This window comes from Thermobia domestica, chromosome 1 (assembly GCF_964235325.1).
Source record: "Thermobia domestica chromosome 1, izTheDome1.hap1.1, whole genome shotgun sequence".
Taxonomy (NCBI): Eukaryota; Metazoa; Arthropoda; class Insecta; order Zygentoma; family Lepismatidae; genus Thermobia; species Thermobia domestica.
The window spans coordinates 7116685-7134644 of record NC_137454.1 but is presented as its reverse complement, the minus strand read 5'-3'; the positions used below and the strand labels follow the sequence as shown (position 1 = coordinate 7134644).

General features: G+C 34.1%; 1 protein-coding gene across 1 annotated transcript in view; it reads right to left on the bottom strand.

The window, feature by feature from the left end:
* The window catches only part of LOC145665863 (uncharacterized), a 120935-nt gene that overhangs the window by 68702 nt on the left and 34273 nt on the right, over window positions 1-17960 (bottom strand). The window contains exon 3 of the mRNA XM_081732980.1: window positions 6788-6835. Coding sequence (XP_081589106.1) covers window positions 6788-6835 — 48 coding nt within the window. The remainder of the gene's footprint in view (window positions 1-6787; window positions 6836-17960) is intronic.

Sequence of the window (17960 nt, the reverse complement as noted above, 5' to 3'; positions counted from 1 at the left end):
AAGCACAAGGGTGCTAAAATGTCCCGGGAAATGTTTTTCCTCACTGCCATATCATTCATACTAGCGTAAATAGGTAATAGTTTAATACATATATGACATATACATCTCTCACTAAGACCAAGAAACAAAAATTTATTTACCCCAACAATTCGAACAATGAGAAACACAACGAGAGTAAAACTGTCCGATTTTGAACACCTTGCAATAATATTCATACTATCGTAAATAGGTAATAATTTACTACATAAATGACCCATACATACCTCACGAAAACAAAAAAATCACGCCCCCCAAAAAACTCCAACCAAGAGAAACACAACGAGAGTAAAATTGTCCCGGGAAATCTTTAGCACTCCCACATTATTCATAATAGCTTAGATCGGTAAAAGTTTACAACGTATATGACACATACATCTTCGAATTAAATCAACCACAAGATTTCACCTCTCCCTGAAACTCCAACAATGAGAAACACAAAATAATAACTCTGTTATGGGAATTTTTCACCCCCTGCTATATTATTCACACTATCGTACACAGAAAAAAGTTTACTTCATATATGAAACCTATATTCCAAACTAAAAGCAACAAACAAATTTCACTTCCCAAAACAATTCCAACAATGAGATACACAAGTGTGTAAAACTGTCCTTGGAAACTTCCCACTGTCATATGTACTAGCGTACATTTATGTAGTTTCTACATATATGACACATACATCCCTCACTAAAACCAACAAAAAATATCACCTTCCCCAACAATAACAACATTAAGAACCACAAGAGGAGTAAAACTGTCCCGAGAAATTTTGATCCTCCTTGCCAAATTATTCATGCTATCGTACACAAGTAAGAGTCTACTACGTAAATGACGCCTACATACATCACTAAAACCAACCAAAAATTTCAGGGCCCCCCAAAATTCAAAGAATGAGAAACAAAAGTGGGTAAAATTTTCCCGGGAAAATTTTATCCGCCGCCATATTATTCATAGAATTGTAATTAGATGATAGTTTAGTACATAAATGACACCTACATCCCTCACTGAAACCAGTAGCAAAATTTCCCCTTTCCAACAAATCCAATAATGAGAAACACAAGGGTTAAATTTGTATCGAGAAATTTTTACCCCTGCCACATTATTCATACTGGCTTAGATCAATAAAAATTTACTACGTATATGACACGTATTATCTGTCAGGAAAGTAAATGTACACCTATTTTTCGAGTCTGGCATTCCTGCTCTCCATCCGTGGAGAGTATGAGAATTAAATCAATCAAATGTTTACTGAGGGGCAAAAAGAAAAGTTTAATCTGAGTAAGACATTGCAGAGGGACACAAGCTGTGAATACGAATAGTGCATGGTGTAAATAAAGGACGACACCGAAAAAGAAAGCCAGAAACAGCTGTTAAACTTAGAAAAAAGAGTAAAAATTGTCGAAGTGGGAACATAAAACACAAATACAACAAATACGCCGACAACTAAACGATCACCATCCCATGATCTTTGTGTAGTGGTTAAGGTGCTGGCTTACAAATGTAAAGGTCGTCAGTTCGAAACTTCGGTGAGGACATTTTTAAAAATTTTTGTTAACAATACATGCAGCTCATGAGAGATGGTAAAAGAGGTCGTATTTAGTCTTTCGTAGCAATTATTATTGGTAATGTTTAGTACTGATAATACTTTTTGTCTTTGCGTATTGCTTTTATTCTTTTCTTCATTTCAAAAGAGAAGAATATCCGAACAAATGCCACCAAAATTCCTCATATTTTGAATGTAAACGCCATTTGCAATTAGTAAAGAATAAAAATTGAAAGTTCCGATGTAGCTGCAAAAAGTAAAAAGACAAACATGGAAGTGGAGTGTTCGAATCCATACTCATGGTTATTAAAAATACAATTTCTACATGCCTTACACCTCCCGACCACGTTTCTACGTTAGCAAGTAAGAGGTTTGTGTTTAGGTCACGCTGGTCCATACGTTTTGCAAAGGGGCCCGGTTGAGCTCTGACGCACTACAGGTGCGAGAAGGGAGAAAACACTTTTTCTCTCCCCCTCTATGTGTATATTTATCTATCTATCTGTATATATATATATATATAACGTTATTTGTGAATGCCATAACCACCCTAATTTTCAGCGGATTGAGATTAAACTTGGCACAAACATTAATTGTTGAAATATCTTCAGTTCGTTAACCAGAATAATCAGACGAAAATGTTCAAAATGACTGCCCTTTAAACTCTTAAAAACTTACAAGGGAACCAAATTTCGCCCATAAATAGGTATTCAGAAAGTTTGAATAACTTTTCCTCTTTTACTGAAATATTTGTGTGCAGAGACTTATTGAAATATTGGACCCGATTAATCGCATAAAGAATTTTCCCGCCCTTTCGCTACGGTCAGGCTTTTTTTTTTGCAGGAGAGGGTTATTTTTGTATCGGAACAAGATGATTGTTAGTGATGATATGAAATTACACATTGAAAGAGAAGTAACTTGTGAAACGTGTTATTTCAAAGAATAATACAATAAATGTGCTTTCCTCTAACACAGAGAACTGTAAATCATGTATCTCGAGTTCGGGAGCGTGTATGGCGAGGAGTGTTATTTGATTTGCTTTTTAGTAACACATTGCATTGCAAATAAAGGTAGGCAACATTAGTGTTAAGTAAAACAATAATAATAATAATAATAATAATAATAATAATAATAATAATAATAATAATAATAATAATAATAATAATAATAATAATAATAATAATAATAATAGGTGTTGTTTGTGGCAAGGCAATATCTTCCTCAATTCTTCTTCAAACGTAATGATTGTAACGCCATATCTCCCTTACAAACAAAATATTAGCAATTTATATCGGGAGAACGGAAAACTGTTGAGTGATGGGAGCAACGTTGGACAGTATGCACGCATAGTACTCAGAAAAATGAGCGATTTCAATGCAAAATGAACGAAGAGTCATTGCCATGGGTAGTCATAGAGCCACGGCAGAGCCCTCTTTAGGCAAAATGTCGATAACTTATATCGAGAGAACAAGAGGTGATAGTGAGATGGGACCAACGTTGGACACCGTGGACCCATAAGGTGCATCGAAAAACTTTTATTTCTCACGGAAAATAATTTATCTTGCCTGATATGAACTTGGAATATTGAAGACATGCATTTTTATTCTTTAATCTTACTAGGTTTCTAAGTATAGTTTTGACAACTAAATGACCCTGATTGAATTATCGTTTTTATTAATGTCAAGAACTATGACGTTTTTAGTTTACTTCTTTGTATTGAAAGAATCCATAGAAACTTGGTACAGTGTTGTATGTGTGTAAATGAATCTTTCACCTTCGGTGTTGGCACAGTTAGTAATGAGCAAACTCCTTGAAAGACATTTTCGGGAATATTATCCGGGAATATTCCCGGGAAGATTCCCAAAATTGGGATTTTTCAAGGAATTTGTGCACAATCGCAAAGAAAATGCATTCTATTATTATGGTATGGTTTCAAAGTCAAGTTTGTTTCCTTTTTATCACAGTATATTATTACTATTGTCTCCAGAGGTTTTTTTAAAATGTATATTCCGTGCATTATGTTACTTTGTTATATTTAGAGAGTACACATAAATGTATAACTACTTACAATATGCTCTATGCAAGTAAATATGTGGAAAGATTATATAGGAAGTCCACATACCTTTACACCACTAAGCAGTTTAAATGTATATGTAAATGGATTGCCTAAACTTGACACTACTACTGATATTGCAAACATAATAATTTTTTAAAAGTTATAAAAAAAATTGAATTGGGTAAATTCCAGAAGACACATGTCTCATCATTTTATCATAATTTTTGCGTACTACAGATATTGTAAACGTAATAATTTTTTTAAAATATTAAACAAATTACGTGGGGTAAATGCCAGAAAACACATGTCTCACCATTTTATCAACATTGCTGCATATATTATTACGTTCACAATATTTGAATGATAATGACTTATATAGATAATTTAGCACGTACCATTGCCACTCTTGCTTTCTTCCTACCTATTTCCCAAATTTTCATGCATTAATTAACGTGTAAGAGGAGTCCGAATTCCTCTTCAGAAATTCTAGTCAGAGACAGAATGCAGACCAACGTCTATTACTAACGGTGGTTCGTGGTGTATTAACACGTTCCCTGCGGCAGTGTAAAAGTTAATTTGTATCTCATTGCTATACGTTAAAGGTTAAAGTGCAGCAGTATGTCTCGTTAAAGGTTAGCTCGTAAATGCTAGTAATGTTAAAAGTCTGTACGAACGAAAATACCACAAACGCGCATAGGTAATACAATGCATACAATGACACCGTAAAGAAATGAAACATCGCACGAGCTACCTGTGACTCGTAACTCAGTGAACGTGTTAATAGTACTTTATCTGTATTACTACATCATTTTTACATTACTTTACAAACTGATACCTTTTCATTTGTAAATTAGTAATTTCCTACTGTTTAATGGAAATGAAAATAGAAGATAAACAATCGTATTATTAGTTGTGTTAAGCATAGTCAACGAAATGTATTTTTAACTTTAAAAATTATTTAAAACCTACAAGTAGATCATAGTAAATGAAAATAAAGTAATTAGTCATACGTTTCTTTATAATTTGGGAGACAAAGTACTTAAATGGAAATAAATTACTTGCCTGGAATTTATCTGTCAGGGAAAAAACGGTAAAATTCCGATTTTTATTTTCCTTCCCAAAAGATGATAAAGTTGGAACAGGAAATGATTAATCTGAAGCACTTAGCGTCAGAAAAGAATGTTACCAGTGGTAACTATGTTCTAAAGTTACAAGATTTGGAGAGAAAAATTCGTTTACCCTCTCTTGAGAATCTAGTTTATTTGCATTAGACGCCATTGAACATGTACCCAACATATCAAAGTGGGAAGGGCAAATCACATTTCTCTTAAGCAGAAGCAAATACCCTCTGCTATTATATAAAAATACCAATACATGTATGCATTATATTAGGATATAGAGAGAACGAGGCAAAACGCATTTAACAAAATGATGGGTAAGTAGTGATATGACAGTACATAAGAAAAATAAGAAGCATTTCCTGATTAATAATGTCTAAATTTAAAAAGAAACCATGTATGCTAATTAGAAATGTTTAATGTATTACCAAATCATTAAAGTTTTATCAACAATGCAATCTTAATTGAGTAATTTGTTTAGCAAATTAAAAGAATAGCATTATCGCGAAGACTAAGTTCGTGAAAAATGTTATTCACCTTACCTTATATCACGTTACCAAAAAATGAGTATCGCTGGTCAGAGAACTCTTGAGACGTAAATACTTAACAGAATGCAACCGAACTTGGTAGAAGCATATTTTGGGAAATGCATATGCAATTGGTGTAGAAAATAAAATTAGGTCCAATTTTCGCCAGAGGTATTTGCGGCGTTTACAACACCACGTAAGTTCAGCGTGGAAGAAAAACAATAGTGATGCTGAAAGATAAGAAAGGCTGTAATTACCTTTCCTGTGGGTCTCATTGAATTCATTACTAATGTTATTAATACTCCGTGGTAAGTGGCCTATATAGGGGAAGTGGTCTTTTGAACTCAAACGTCTCTTTAAACTCAAACGTCGATATCTTACAAACACGAAGTTAAAAGTTAGTATTTCATGTGGTCCCAAAAATTAAAACTCCATCCAATATTCCGGAAAATATTAGTGTCAAATCTTGCCTCCAGAGTATATTGTGGTTGTATTTAGTGTTAAGTGCGGCGAGTGTGGTATGGAACACTTATTACTTTGATATTCAACGAAAGAGCTTAATTATGCCTCGTGAGAAGCGTGACATTTATTCGTGTCTCTTGGTTTAGTGATGTGTTATTAACAGTGATGATGATGTGGGGTCCTGCCTTAAGGCAAATATTTGACGTGAAGGTCCCTGAGCAAGGAGATTGCATGGTGATTAGTACTCTATGAGATGATGATGGCGTTCTTAGGATGGGACCTACAGGGTAATATAGAAACCGACTCACGTGTGTTTTCACCGGAAATCTAATCGGGGACCCCTTGAATACAAGACATGAAGTACGGGAAGAAAAACAAGTAAATATCGGGTCACCACCAATTCACTTCTGGCACATAGTGGCACTCAAACCTGCAATACCAAACGCATACAATCGTCAATAATAGCTGGAGAGCTAATTATAGTCTTTCTTATCATTTAGCATCACTACTACAGATTTTCTTCCACGCTGCACTTCATGGTGTTGTACAGTGCCACAATTACCCCTGGTGGAGAAAATTGGAACTGATTTTGTTTTCCAGAGCAATCGCTTCTGCATGATCCCAAATACCCTCCTATCAAGTCTGCTTGCATTCTGTCTAGTGGTTTTGTCTCCAGAGTTCTCTGAATAGCAATACTTATTCTATGATTACCTGATACTGTACTGGTTACAGTATATAAGTCATTAGTATTGTTAGAACGGTGAAACGTTAAATTATTATTATTGCTGTAGAAAACATTGTAAACATTTATTTCATTAAGTATAATACTAATGTCTATATATTTGAAGAATCGCGTTTACCAGTTTCAATAGTTGTGTTTATCAACTAAGAAAAGAAATGTTGGATCTACTCACCATACAACATGGACAAACCTTATTAGGTGCCCTGATTTACTATTTGCTTCAGAATGTTTACCAGTAATATTATTAATGTTTACTATCGTGGAAATGTACTAATGAACGTATCGAAATCATGTTTCACTTACCACGCACAGCAGGAGTTCCGTCAATTATTCTCCGATCCATATGTGCACCTATAACGAATAGCGTTTTAACACCCTGATCACAAATATTTTAAATTTCATACCATATTATATTAATTTACATAAGTTCTATATTCCCAATAATTTCGTGCTTTTCGGATTATAAAATTAAAAATGTAAATACTTATGTTTAAGTGAAAACGTCTGATTTCTACATAGCCGTTAATTTATTTTTTATTGTATTTGAAACTTTTTGATATTATTAACTATTAAAATACACATTAACTTCAGATTAGATTATTTCGTTGCAATTGTATTGTAAATATTTTTTTAATATTCAAAGGTAGAATTTACAAGGTATTTTTTGTGCATACTTCTAATCTTTTATGTCGTTTTTTAATAATTTGGAACATTGAAAGTGAGAGATATCATTAATGAAAATAGAATATGCACCTCATGAATATTTTCTGCTTCCTATTACATGTAAATTCTACTTTGAAATCTTAATTTTAAAAAAGAATTGAATTGAATTGAATAAATATATTAATCAATTATTATATATTATAAATAAATACATGTAAATGTAATTTAAATTTTTTATTATAAAATAGAAAAATACACAACACTTTAACATAATAAAGCAAATTTTTAGTAAAATTAAAGCGGATATTGTCTCCGTTCTTGTAAATTTTAATCAAGATAAGTACACGTGTTATCCTTGTAAGGTTTTAATATAGTATGTTCCGATTATAAAACGACATATTCAAGTAAGTAGATCAATATCTTGTATAAAGAGAATAACGTACCCTCCTTCTCCTTGATAATTCCCTCGACAGCGGAACTTCAATCACACTTCTAAGTAACATTAAACATTTGTTATGCACACACGAAATTGAAATAAGAGTACAAAATTAATAATTATTCAAAAAAACATATATAAATATAAGTACTCGGTATAGAGTCGTATCTAACGAATTGCTTCAAGAGACGTATTGTGTATTCAGTAATGACCACTTTACTTCTTACTAACAACTTTATAAATGAGACATTTTCTGTCAAATATTTACAAAGATTTATCAGTAAATATATTAGCACATGTATGAAAATCCGGGACCAATCAGGAACTCCCTTAGCAGTAAAGTTAAATAAAAAATAGACGAAGAAGTTACTTTCACTCCGAAATATTAAAATTGGTATTACTATCACTATATGTTCGCACTACACAATTCTAATGGCCCTTTAGTAAGCACAAATCAACGTTTCCACCCAAGAAAGGAAATTTAAAAAAAATACACATGGAATAATCACATTGTTTTGTGAAGGAAAGAAGGATCTATTTTTCATACAAAACAGGTCAAATTACACAATATAGGAAGTATTCTCTTTTTGAATTTGATAAATTTCATGATTAAATATTTTACCTCTTAGTTTTTTTTTTTTTGTATTTAATCATGACGAAGGGAGCCTAGACGCCAAGCATTTGATACATCTCGATATACATTACTCGCTTGGAAGATCCGAGAAGGAGAAAAATAAAAATAAATAATATATTGAACAGTTGCTCCAATGAATGTAAGAACGGAAATGAGCTCTTAGAGCCTTTGCATACACATAGTCGCTTCGAAAGATTTAGTTATGTGACCGCACTGTGACTGCAAAATTGTCTCTTAAATACTAACCACATCAGCGAAAGGAACAACACAGAGACTTTTGTTCTCGCACTACGTATGACAATATGGCTAGAGAAACGATTTCCCGAAGGGAATAATTATCTGGGAATTGAAACCTAGATTGTGCTTTGTTCATACATAAAATTCGGTGGAACAATTTCCGTTCGAGCCAAGAACATCAGGACTTTACAGTGGAGGAGTGGGTGTGCGTTCTCTTTTAAGATGACAGGAAATTATTTTAGAATATTTAAATTTGACTCACAATGTTCTAGTTATATGCATGAGTATACAAAGACACTAATATAATAGTGAAGCGTGATCATTTTAGTTGTCAAAGTTTGATGTTATTGAGACACATCATTTTGGGGAAGCATATCGAGTTGCTATTTTGAAACATAATATACTCACAGGTCAAAGTTACAGAAACACTTTACTCCTTACCTTCGAATCGCTATGAACTACAAATAAGTTTCTATTAAGATGATTCATAGACCATTATGTGGAAAAAAGGAATTAACAACTTGAAAGAAATTGAAATACCCCTTATTTATGTACCAGTTTTATGATAAGTTTCCAATCTTATTTGCTACATAATTCACTCTTGTCGCATCTAGGAAAAGATCGACTGTGGGCCATCACTGTCTGCAAAAGAAACCGTTGGTACTCCTCATTTTCCGTATGAAGGTTGTTGTAATCTAGTATTAGTTTAACTTTCTGCTGCATCGTTTGTTACGTGAATGAATTGAAGATAATCACTCCTATTTGACCATAAAATCGGATCATACTCAAGAATCCCTTTGGATATTTTAAACCTCTCGAAGAAAATTTGGGTGTTTGTTGTAACGAAATCACTTAATTCTCTTTTCGCAAGAAATTTTATCGTATCACCTCTTGCGTCAAGCTTCTTAGCTGTTTCACGGTTTCTCCTTACAGTTTTAATTCTTTCAACAATTTGTTTATTTTTCAATTATGCTAGCTTCATCATCAAACATTCCAACGCTGCGTGTTTCTCCGTCTAGTACCAGAGATGGCGAGAAAATTTAGAAACAGCCACTTCAAATAATTCAGCATCTATATGTCAATAACTATACAAACCTTTCAAAAATTGCAGATCTTCTAATGGTGAATGGGATGCTTGATCACTTTTAAACCAAGCTTGCACATATTGTCGAATCAGAAAAATGCGTACTCTCCGAAGACCCGTTAAACGAAATTGTTGGCGAAAGAGAAATATATTTAAACAGTAGATTGCTTTTCCCACCCATCTTACATGGTGAATTGCAAGAGGCAAACGAAAGAAAAAAATCTGGAGGAGATATGCCATCCAAGAATATGATGATCAGTTTTAAAAGCTCAATGTAATCTTCTCTCTGGTGTCCTGCTTGTACAAGTTTGATAACAAAATTTAACACTTCATTTTTTTACATCGGAAATATTATTTTTTATTTCATCATCATCGTCATCATCATCAATTCATATAATAAAGTTAGTGCAATCTATTTTAGACCACTCGTTCTAAAGGGAAATCCGACACAGATACAAACGAAACACAACCCTTATCAAATACACATTTTAAAACCAGTTCATAAATCTCGTGTCTACACGGAAGGTATAGAAGATTTTTTGGAGCTTCTGCTTTAGTAGAATACAAGCTTTAATACAATACACCGTTAACATGACCCACAACAGACTGCCTGAATGAACTTTACCAATTTGCATTTTTCAAGCGAATGTACTAGAAGCAATATGTTCTTCTCTTGTTAATGACAAAATGGGAATACCAGTTAGTCTCTCATGACCATCTCCTGTAACAATTATTGATAACCTTTCGGCAGTCTGCCAAATTCGGCAGTAATGTTCCGTACTAATACACAACTAACGCACTTGATGCACTCCGAAATTGTTTTTTGTGGGCTTGTGGAACTTTGGAAAGGATTTTCTCTCCGCATCGGCGAATGGAAGACCTATTTATTACTAGTTTCTCTACATTATGGCATAATACGTCTGCCGTGGCTGTCAGAATATGTATTGCTGCTCTATCAGTCACTTTATATCGATCAAGAACAGCAATTTATATTGGAGTAGAAAATTAGTTTTTCCCCTGTTACATCTCTTGAAGGGTCTGAACACACATGCACCTATTTTTACACTTTCCCTAAGATTCCCAATTCGATTTTCTTCTTCATTACTTGTATTTCTTGCCTTTATGTCTTTTGGTGTATAACGTTCAAGCAAATCATTTTCAGAATTTCATTTTCTATTGAGTTCCACTTTCTTTTGAAGCCGTGCATATCACTTTTGTTCTTTTCACGACAAACTCATGTCTTTACCAAGCATGTTACCAAGTCGTCCCTTCTGTCCTTGAGACAAAAGAGACAATCTTCCTTGATTTTAATAATACATGGAGCATTAGCGAGAGCTATATAAAATAAATCAGACAAGATATTTAAGAAGGCTTATTCTTTTTTCATTTACACTTCACTCGACCTTTTAAAGGTTCTTTTGAAATGCTCGGCATTTCTCATACAATTCTATCAGCTTGTCATTACTGCGTGGCTATCCTTTACCTTTTGCGTATCCTTGCCTTTTGATAAAAGACCTGTTTCTTTAACAGCTAATCATGCACTTTCCCTCGGACAAATCTTTAACACGCAATAACTCTTACATGAGTATAGATAGCATGCAAATAATGGCAGATTTGTACTTCTGTTAAAACGCTACCTCAAAACGATATGCCATATGACACTCTTACTATTTGAAAATTTAGACTCGAATTCAAGATGGCGGACTTGAAGATGGCTGCTATGATAATGCTATATAAAATTATGTTTGTCTCTTCTCCTAGTTCAACTATTCCAAAAATTTTCACATCTTCTTAAGCTATTTGTCAATCACAACGGTTTATTCCAGATTTTTTCATATACTAACTAAGTCCGTAGCCTATGGAACCTCGAGGGTCAATGCCACGTCCACAAAAGCACCCCACTTTTTTTCTATCCTTATCTAACTGCATCCAGTTTCTACTTTGTATTCCAATGTCTGCGAGATCCATCTTAATATTGTCCTCAAATCTGCGCCTAGGTCTTCCTAATGGTCGTCTTCGGATTGGTCTTCCAGTCAAGACTTTGAAAGGGATTCTATTTTCTTCCATCCTAGCTACAAGAATAACTCACCTAAGCATCCTAGACTTGACGACCCTAACAATATTGGGTAAACCGAATAAATTATGTAGTTCCTCGTTATGAAGTTTCCGCCATTTCCCATTCCCGTTCCTCTTGGGTTCGAATATCCGTCTCAGGATCATGTTCTCAAATACTTTCAGTCTATGTTCTTCCCTCAGAGTAAGCGACCATGTTTCGCTACCATACAGAACAACAGTCATGATTATCGTTTTTTATATTTTACGTTTCAAATTATTCGACAGAATTCGCGACGTCAAGATATTTTGAACCGAATAGTAACGCGAATTCCCTGCTTTTAGTCGACATTCAACTTCTTCGTGAATATGATTTTCCTCTGTTAATACTGATGCTAGATATTTGAAACTATCCACTTTATGAAAATTATTATTTAATATTTTAACGCATCTATAATATCCGTATTACGGTCCCGACGCACTTCTCTGTATTTAGTTTTATCTGCATTTACTTCTAAACCCATGTCCCTGCAAGCATTTAATAAGATCTGTGCATTTCTTTTTATTGTTCTTCTATCATCCCCTAATAAATTTACGTCATCAGCATATGCGATAACCAGGTGAATACCGTTAAACTGTAGGCCCTGGTTGCTTTATTTGATTTTCCTTATAGCGTATTTAAGAACGAAGTTAAATAATAATGGTGAAAACGCATCTCCTTGTTTCAGGACGTTTTCTACGTGAAAGTTCGTGGACAGAAATTTTACTACCCGGACATTACCTTGGGATTCATTTAAACATATCTTAATTAATCTAATTAACGTTCTCGGTACTCCAAGTTCTGTAAGAACGTTGTTTATTGATTGTATTCCTACTTTTTTGAGTATTTGCCGAATGGTAAATATTTGGTTGATAGTTGATCAATTTCGTCTAAATCTGCATTGATAATCTCCAACGATTTCATCTGTGTATGGGGTCACTCTTGCTAATAGAATATTTAAAAGGATTTTATAAGATGTTGACAAAAGAGAAATGCCTCGATAATTATTAGAGTCAGTTTTCTCGCCTTTCTTGTGAATTGGAACAATGATTGATTCTTTCCACTCTTGTGGCAATGTGGCAATTCTTCCTCTTACTAGATAAGGAGACTGAGTTTGTGTATTTTGTTCCACAATTTGTCGCCTCGAGCTAAAATTAACTCAGCCGGAATTTCACCTAAACCGGAGATTTGTGTTTCTTTAATTTCTTTATAGCGGTTTCTATTTCTATTCGGTTGGGTTGTGGAATATACGGTTCTGGGGTGTGTATCTTCGTATCCCAAGCACACTAGTTTTCAGTTGCTTGTTAAGCAATTGGTCAAAGAAATCTTTCCATCTATTTAAGATGCTTTTCCCTTTCAGTGCGAAATGTACCGTTAGATTTCTTTAATATATAAGCACGAGATTGATAGCCATTCTTAAATTCGCTGATCCCCGTATAGATGTCCCGGATGTTTCTATTTTTACTATTATCTTCAAGTTCCTTAACTTTAGCTTTCAAAAAATCGAGTTCCTTTGATCTAATAGTTTTAAAAGTTTCCCGCCTGATATCTGCGAAATTTTGTGTAGTTATTTCATTCGGATTTTGTAGCAAGGCTAATTTTGTCTGTTTTCTCTTCTCTGCTAGTCTGGTGCATTCCTGGTCGAACCATGGTTTGTTCCTACGTATTTATCCGTGTCCTTAATTTTGTTTTGCTGAAATTCTAATGCTATCTCTAATTTCAATCCAGGTATCCTCCACACAATTCGACTCCGAATCTTGAAAAGCCGAGAATCTATTCGAAATCTTGAATTCATCTCTTACCTGGCTCTCTTCTATTATCTTTAAATTAAATCTCTCCGTTTTCAGACAATGAATATTACACTTATTCAACGATAATCTCTCTCGTATTATCGCTGCTACCAGGTAGTGATCAGTGTCACAATCAGCCCCTCTGAGGACCTGACATCAATTATGCTGGATTGCCTTCATCTATGTACTAAAACGTGATCAATTTGATTATGTGTTTTTCCGTCTGATTATGTCCAAGTGTATTTATGAACGTCGCCATGTGGGAATTTTGTAATCTTTACGATTAGATTTTTGGATGTTGCAAAGTTCACGAGTCTAACACCGTTGTCATCACTTTCCTTATGCAGACTTTCGTTCCCTATAATCGGTTTGAAAATATCCTCTCGTCCTTCTCATTGAAATCCCCTAATAGAATTTTCATATGGTATCGCGGGAGTTGGTCAAATATCCGTTCCACTTCTTCGTAAAAACTGTGTTTTATATCGTCATCTTTATCTTCAGTTTGGGCATGTACATTTAAAACAATAATATCAAACCAACGTCCCTAAAAAGTAATAAAAGAAAGTCTGTTATTAACAATTTCAACCTGTTTAATTCCTGGTAATATTCGTTTGTGAACGAAAAACCCTGTTCCTAACTGGTGATTTTTATAGCCTTCCCCGTAGAAGAACGTAAAATTTCCGGAATTCACAGATCCATTTCCTTCCCATCTAACTTCCTTAACTCCTACTAGAGCCTACTTTCTGAACTCCTACTTTCTTCATATACTATGTATTGAAATCGGATTCAGAATTTAGGTCGCTTGCGGCACCATTTCAAATTATTCAATGAATCTACTTTTTTTCCTGGTTTAATTTAGCCCCAAATTTAACCATTTCATGGGGTTCGTCCAAAGAAATTCGGAAATCAAAAATTAACTACTACCCTAATATATATATTGGCATATATATATATATATATATATATATATATATATATATATATATATATATATATATATGCCAATGCAAAAGTCATGGCAACTATTTTATTTCTCGAAAATGATTAGCAATAATTCAATTCTGAAATATGCAAATGGAAGGTTGGTTCATGTGTAAACATTAGATGTAGGAAGTTGGGTGAACATACGCACTACCATAACAATATACCACGAGAAAACAGACGAAAAAAATGTGTCGTTTCAAACGTATCCTACTGTCAATTCAACAGTACACAATAGTACACGAACTTCCTTACCATGTTGTGGATTCTTGGGGATACGCTTAATGCCATGGAATGCACGTAATTTGTAATGTTGTATTGTATACACTTGCAATTGACATAAACACCTTTGGAACGACAAGTGTTTCGTCTTTCTTTCGCTTACTGTATCTTTATGGTGGTGTTTGTGTTCATGTATTTCACTACACGTAATGTTCACATATGAACTAACCTTCCATTTGCCCATTTCAGAATTTTTTAATTCTTTACCATTTGCGAAAAAAAATAGTTGCTATGACATTTGGACTGGCCATCGTATATTGTACAAATCAATCTTCATAAATAATTTTAACCTTCACAGATGATTAACCTCTGGGTGCTTGTAAAATAAATTATTTCTAATAACTAACACACTCGTCTAGAGTACCTCATCATCCAGGTAACGATACATGGGCAAATTGGGTCTACAGAAAGCACCAAAAATTTATGGATGTCAGTAAATCATAACTAACTAACTAACTGCCTCTATGGCCTATGGAACTCGGAGGTTCAATGTCGCGTTCACAAAAGCTCTCCACTGACTTCTATCCTTAGCAAACTGCATACAGTTTCTACTTTGTATTCCAATCTCTGCGAGATCCATCTTAATATTGTCCTCCCATCTGCCCCTAGGTCTTCCTAAAGGTCGTTTTCCGATTGGTCTTCCAGTCAAGACTTTGAAAGCATTTCTACTTTCTTCCATTCTAGCTAGATTATCCGCCCACTTAAACGTCCTAGACTTGACCCCCCCAACAATGTTGGGTAAACCATATAAATCATGTAGTTCCTCGTTATGAAGTTTCCGCCATTCCCCATTCCCGTTCCTCTTGGGTCAGAATATTCGTCTCAGGATCTTGTTCTAAAATACATTCAGTCTATGTTCTTTCCTCAGAGTAAGCGACCATGTTTCGCAGCCATACAGAACAACAGGTATGAATATTGTTTTGTATATTTTACGTTTCAAATTCCTGGCCAGAATTCGCGACGACAAGAGATTTTGAACCGCATAGTAACGCGAATTCCCTGATTTTAGTCGACATTTAATTTCTTCGTGAATATGATTTTCTTTTGTTAATATTGATCCTAGATATTTGAAACTATCCACTTTATCAAAGGTATTATTCAGTATTTTAACTCATCCATAATTTCCTGTATTCCGGTCCCGACGCACTTCCATGTATTTAGTTTTCTCTGCTTTTACTTCTAAACCCATGTCCCTGCAATCGCTTAAAAAGATCTCTGAATTTCTTTTTATTGTTCTCATATCATCCCCTATTAAATTTACGTAATCGGCATATGACATAACCTGGTGATTACCGTTCAACTCTAGGCCCGGGTTGAAATCTTTGATTTTCCTTATAGCTTATTCCAGAACGAAGTTAAATAATAATGACGACAACGCATATCCTTGTTTCAGGCCATTTTCGACTTGAAACCTCGTGGACAAACATTTTCTTACCCGGACTTTGCATTGGGACTCATTTAAACATCTTAATTAATCTAATTAACTTTCTTGGTATTCCCAGTTCTGTATGAACGTTGTATAATATTTCTTTCCTAATCGAGTCGTACGCTTTTCTAAAATCAATAAATAGTTGATGTACCCGAGTATTCCATTCCCTCTTTTTTCTAGAGTATTTGACGAATGGTACATATTTAGTCGATAGTTGATCGATTTCGTCTAAATCCGCACTGATAATCTCCAATAATTTCATCTGAGTATGGGGTCAGTCTTGCTAATAGAATATTTGAAGGGATTTTATAGGATGTTGACAGAAGAGAAATGCCTCGATAATTATTACAGTCAGTTTTGTCGCCTTTCTTGTGAATTGGAACAATGATTGATTATTTCCACTCTTGTGGCAATTCTTCCTTGTTCCAGATAAGGAGACTGAGTTTGTGTATCTTATTTCACAATGTTTCGCCTCCAGCTAAAATTAACTCAGCCGGAATTTGATATACACCCGGAGATTAGTGTTTCTTTAATTTCTTTACAGCGGTTTCTACTTCTGTTTGGTTGGGTTCTGGAGTATACGGTTCTGGAATATACGGTGTGTATCTCATATTCTCCACACACACATTAGTTTTTGGTTGCGTGTTATGAAACTCGTCAAAGAAATCTTTTCATCTATTTAAGATGCTATCCGTGTCAGTGAGAACTGTACAATCAGATTTCTTTAATATATAAGCACGAGGTTATTAGCCTTTCTTAAATTCGTTGATTCTCTTAAACATGTCCTGGATGTTTTTATTTTTACTATTATCTTCAAGTTCCTTAATTTTAGCTTTCAGAAAATTGCGTTTCTTTGTTCTAAAAGCTTTGGATGTTTCCCGCCTGATATCTGCGAAATTTTGTGTAGTTATTTCATTCGGATTTTGTAGCAAGCCTAATTTTGCCTGTTTTCTCTTCTCTGCTAGTTTGGTGCATTCCTGGTCGAACCATGGTTTGTTCCTACGTATTTCTCCGTGTCCTTAATTTTGTTTTGCTGAAATTTTAATGCTATCTCTAATTTCAATCTAGGCATCCTCAACACTAGTGCATTCCGGATCTTCTAAAGCCGAGAATTTATTCGATACTTCAATCTGGTATTTCTCTCTTACCTGGCTCTCTTCTAATTTCTTTAAATTGAATCTTTCCGTTTTCGAACAATGAATATTACCTTTATTCAACGATAACCTCTCTCGTATTATCGCTACTACCAGGTAGTGGTCAGTGTCACAATCAGCCCTTCTAAACGACCGGACATCAATTATGCTTGATTGCCTTCTTCTATCTACTAAAACGTGATTAATTTGATTATGTGTTTTCCCGTCTAATGATGTCCAAGTGTATTTGTGAACGTAATTTATTTAAAATGAAATCTTTGAAATGCACTACATATGAAATACACGTATCAAGTTATCAATTATAAAGTAATCAAATTTATGTTTTAATAATATATATCTTAAAACAAAACATGTGTATTTTGACTTTTAATAAATTAAATAATCCAAATGCGTTTGCAGATATTTAAATTTGCGCCAAGAATGGATATTAAATAAAATACCCATTCATGGGAAGCTATATGAGGACGAGCACACCTTGCAGTGGTTAATAACCAAATGGAGAATAAGAGAATTAGGGAAACGTTTTGGCAAACAATTAATTAGCATATAATTCATTTAATGCCGATACTGCAAAAATGAAAGATTCTACAGAAGTGGGTCTGCTAATTAAATTAAAGTGACTAAAACTTTCTAATTTTAACAGCTTCTATGTCCTAACTTCAGATGTATGACAATTTCAGTTTTCTATATATAA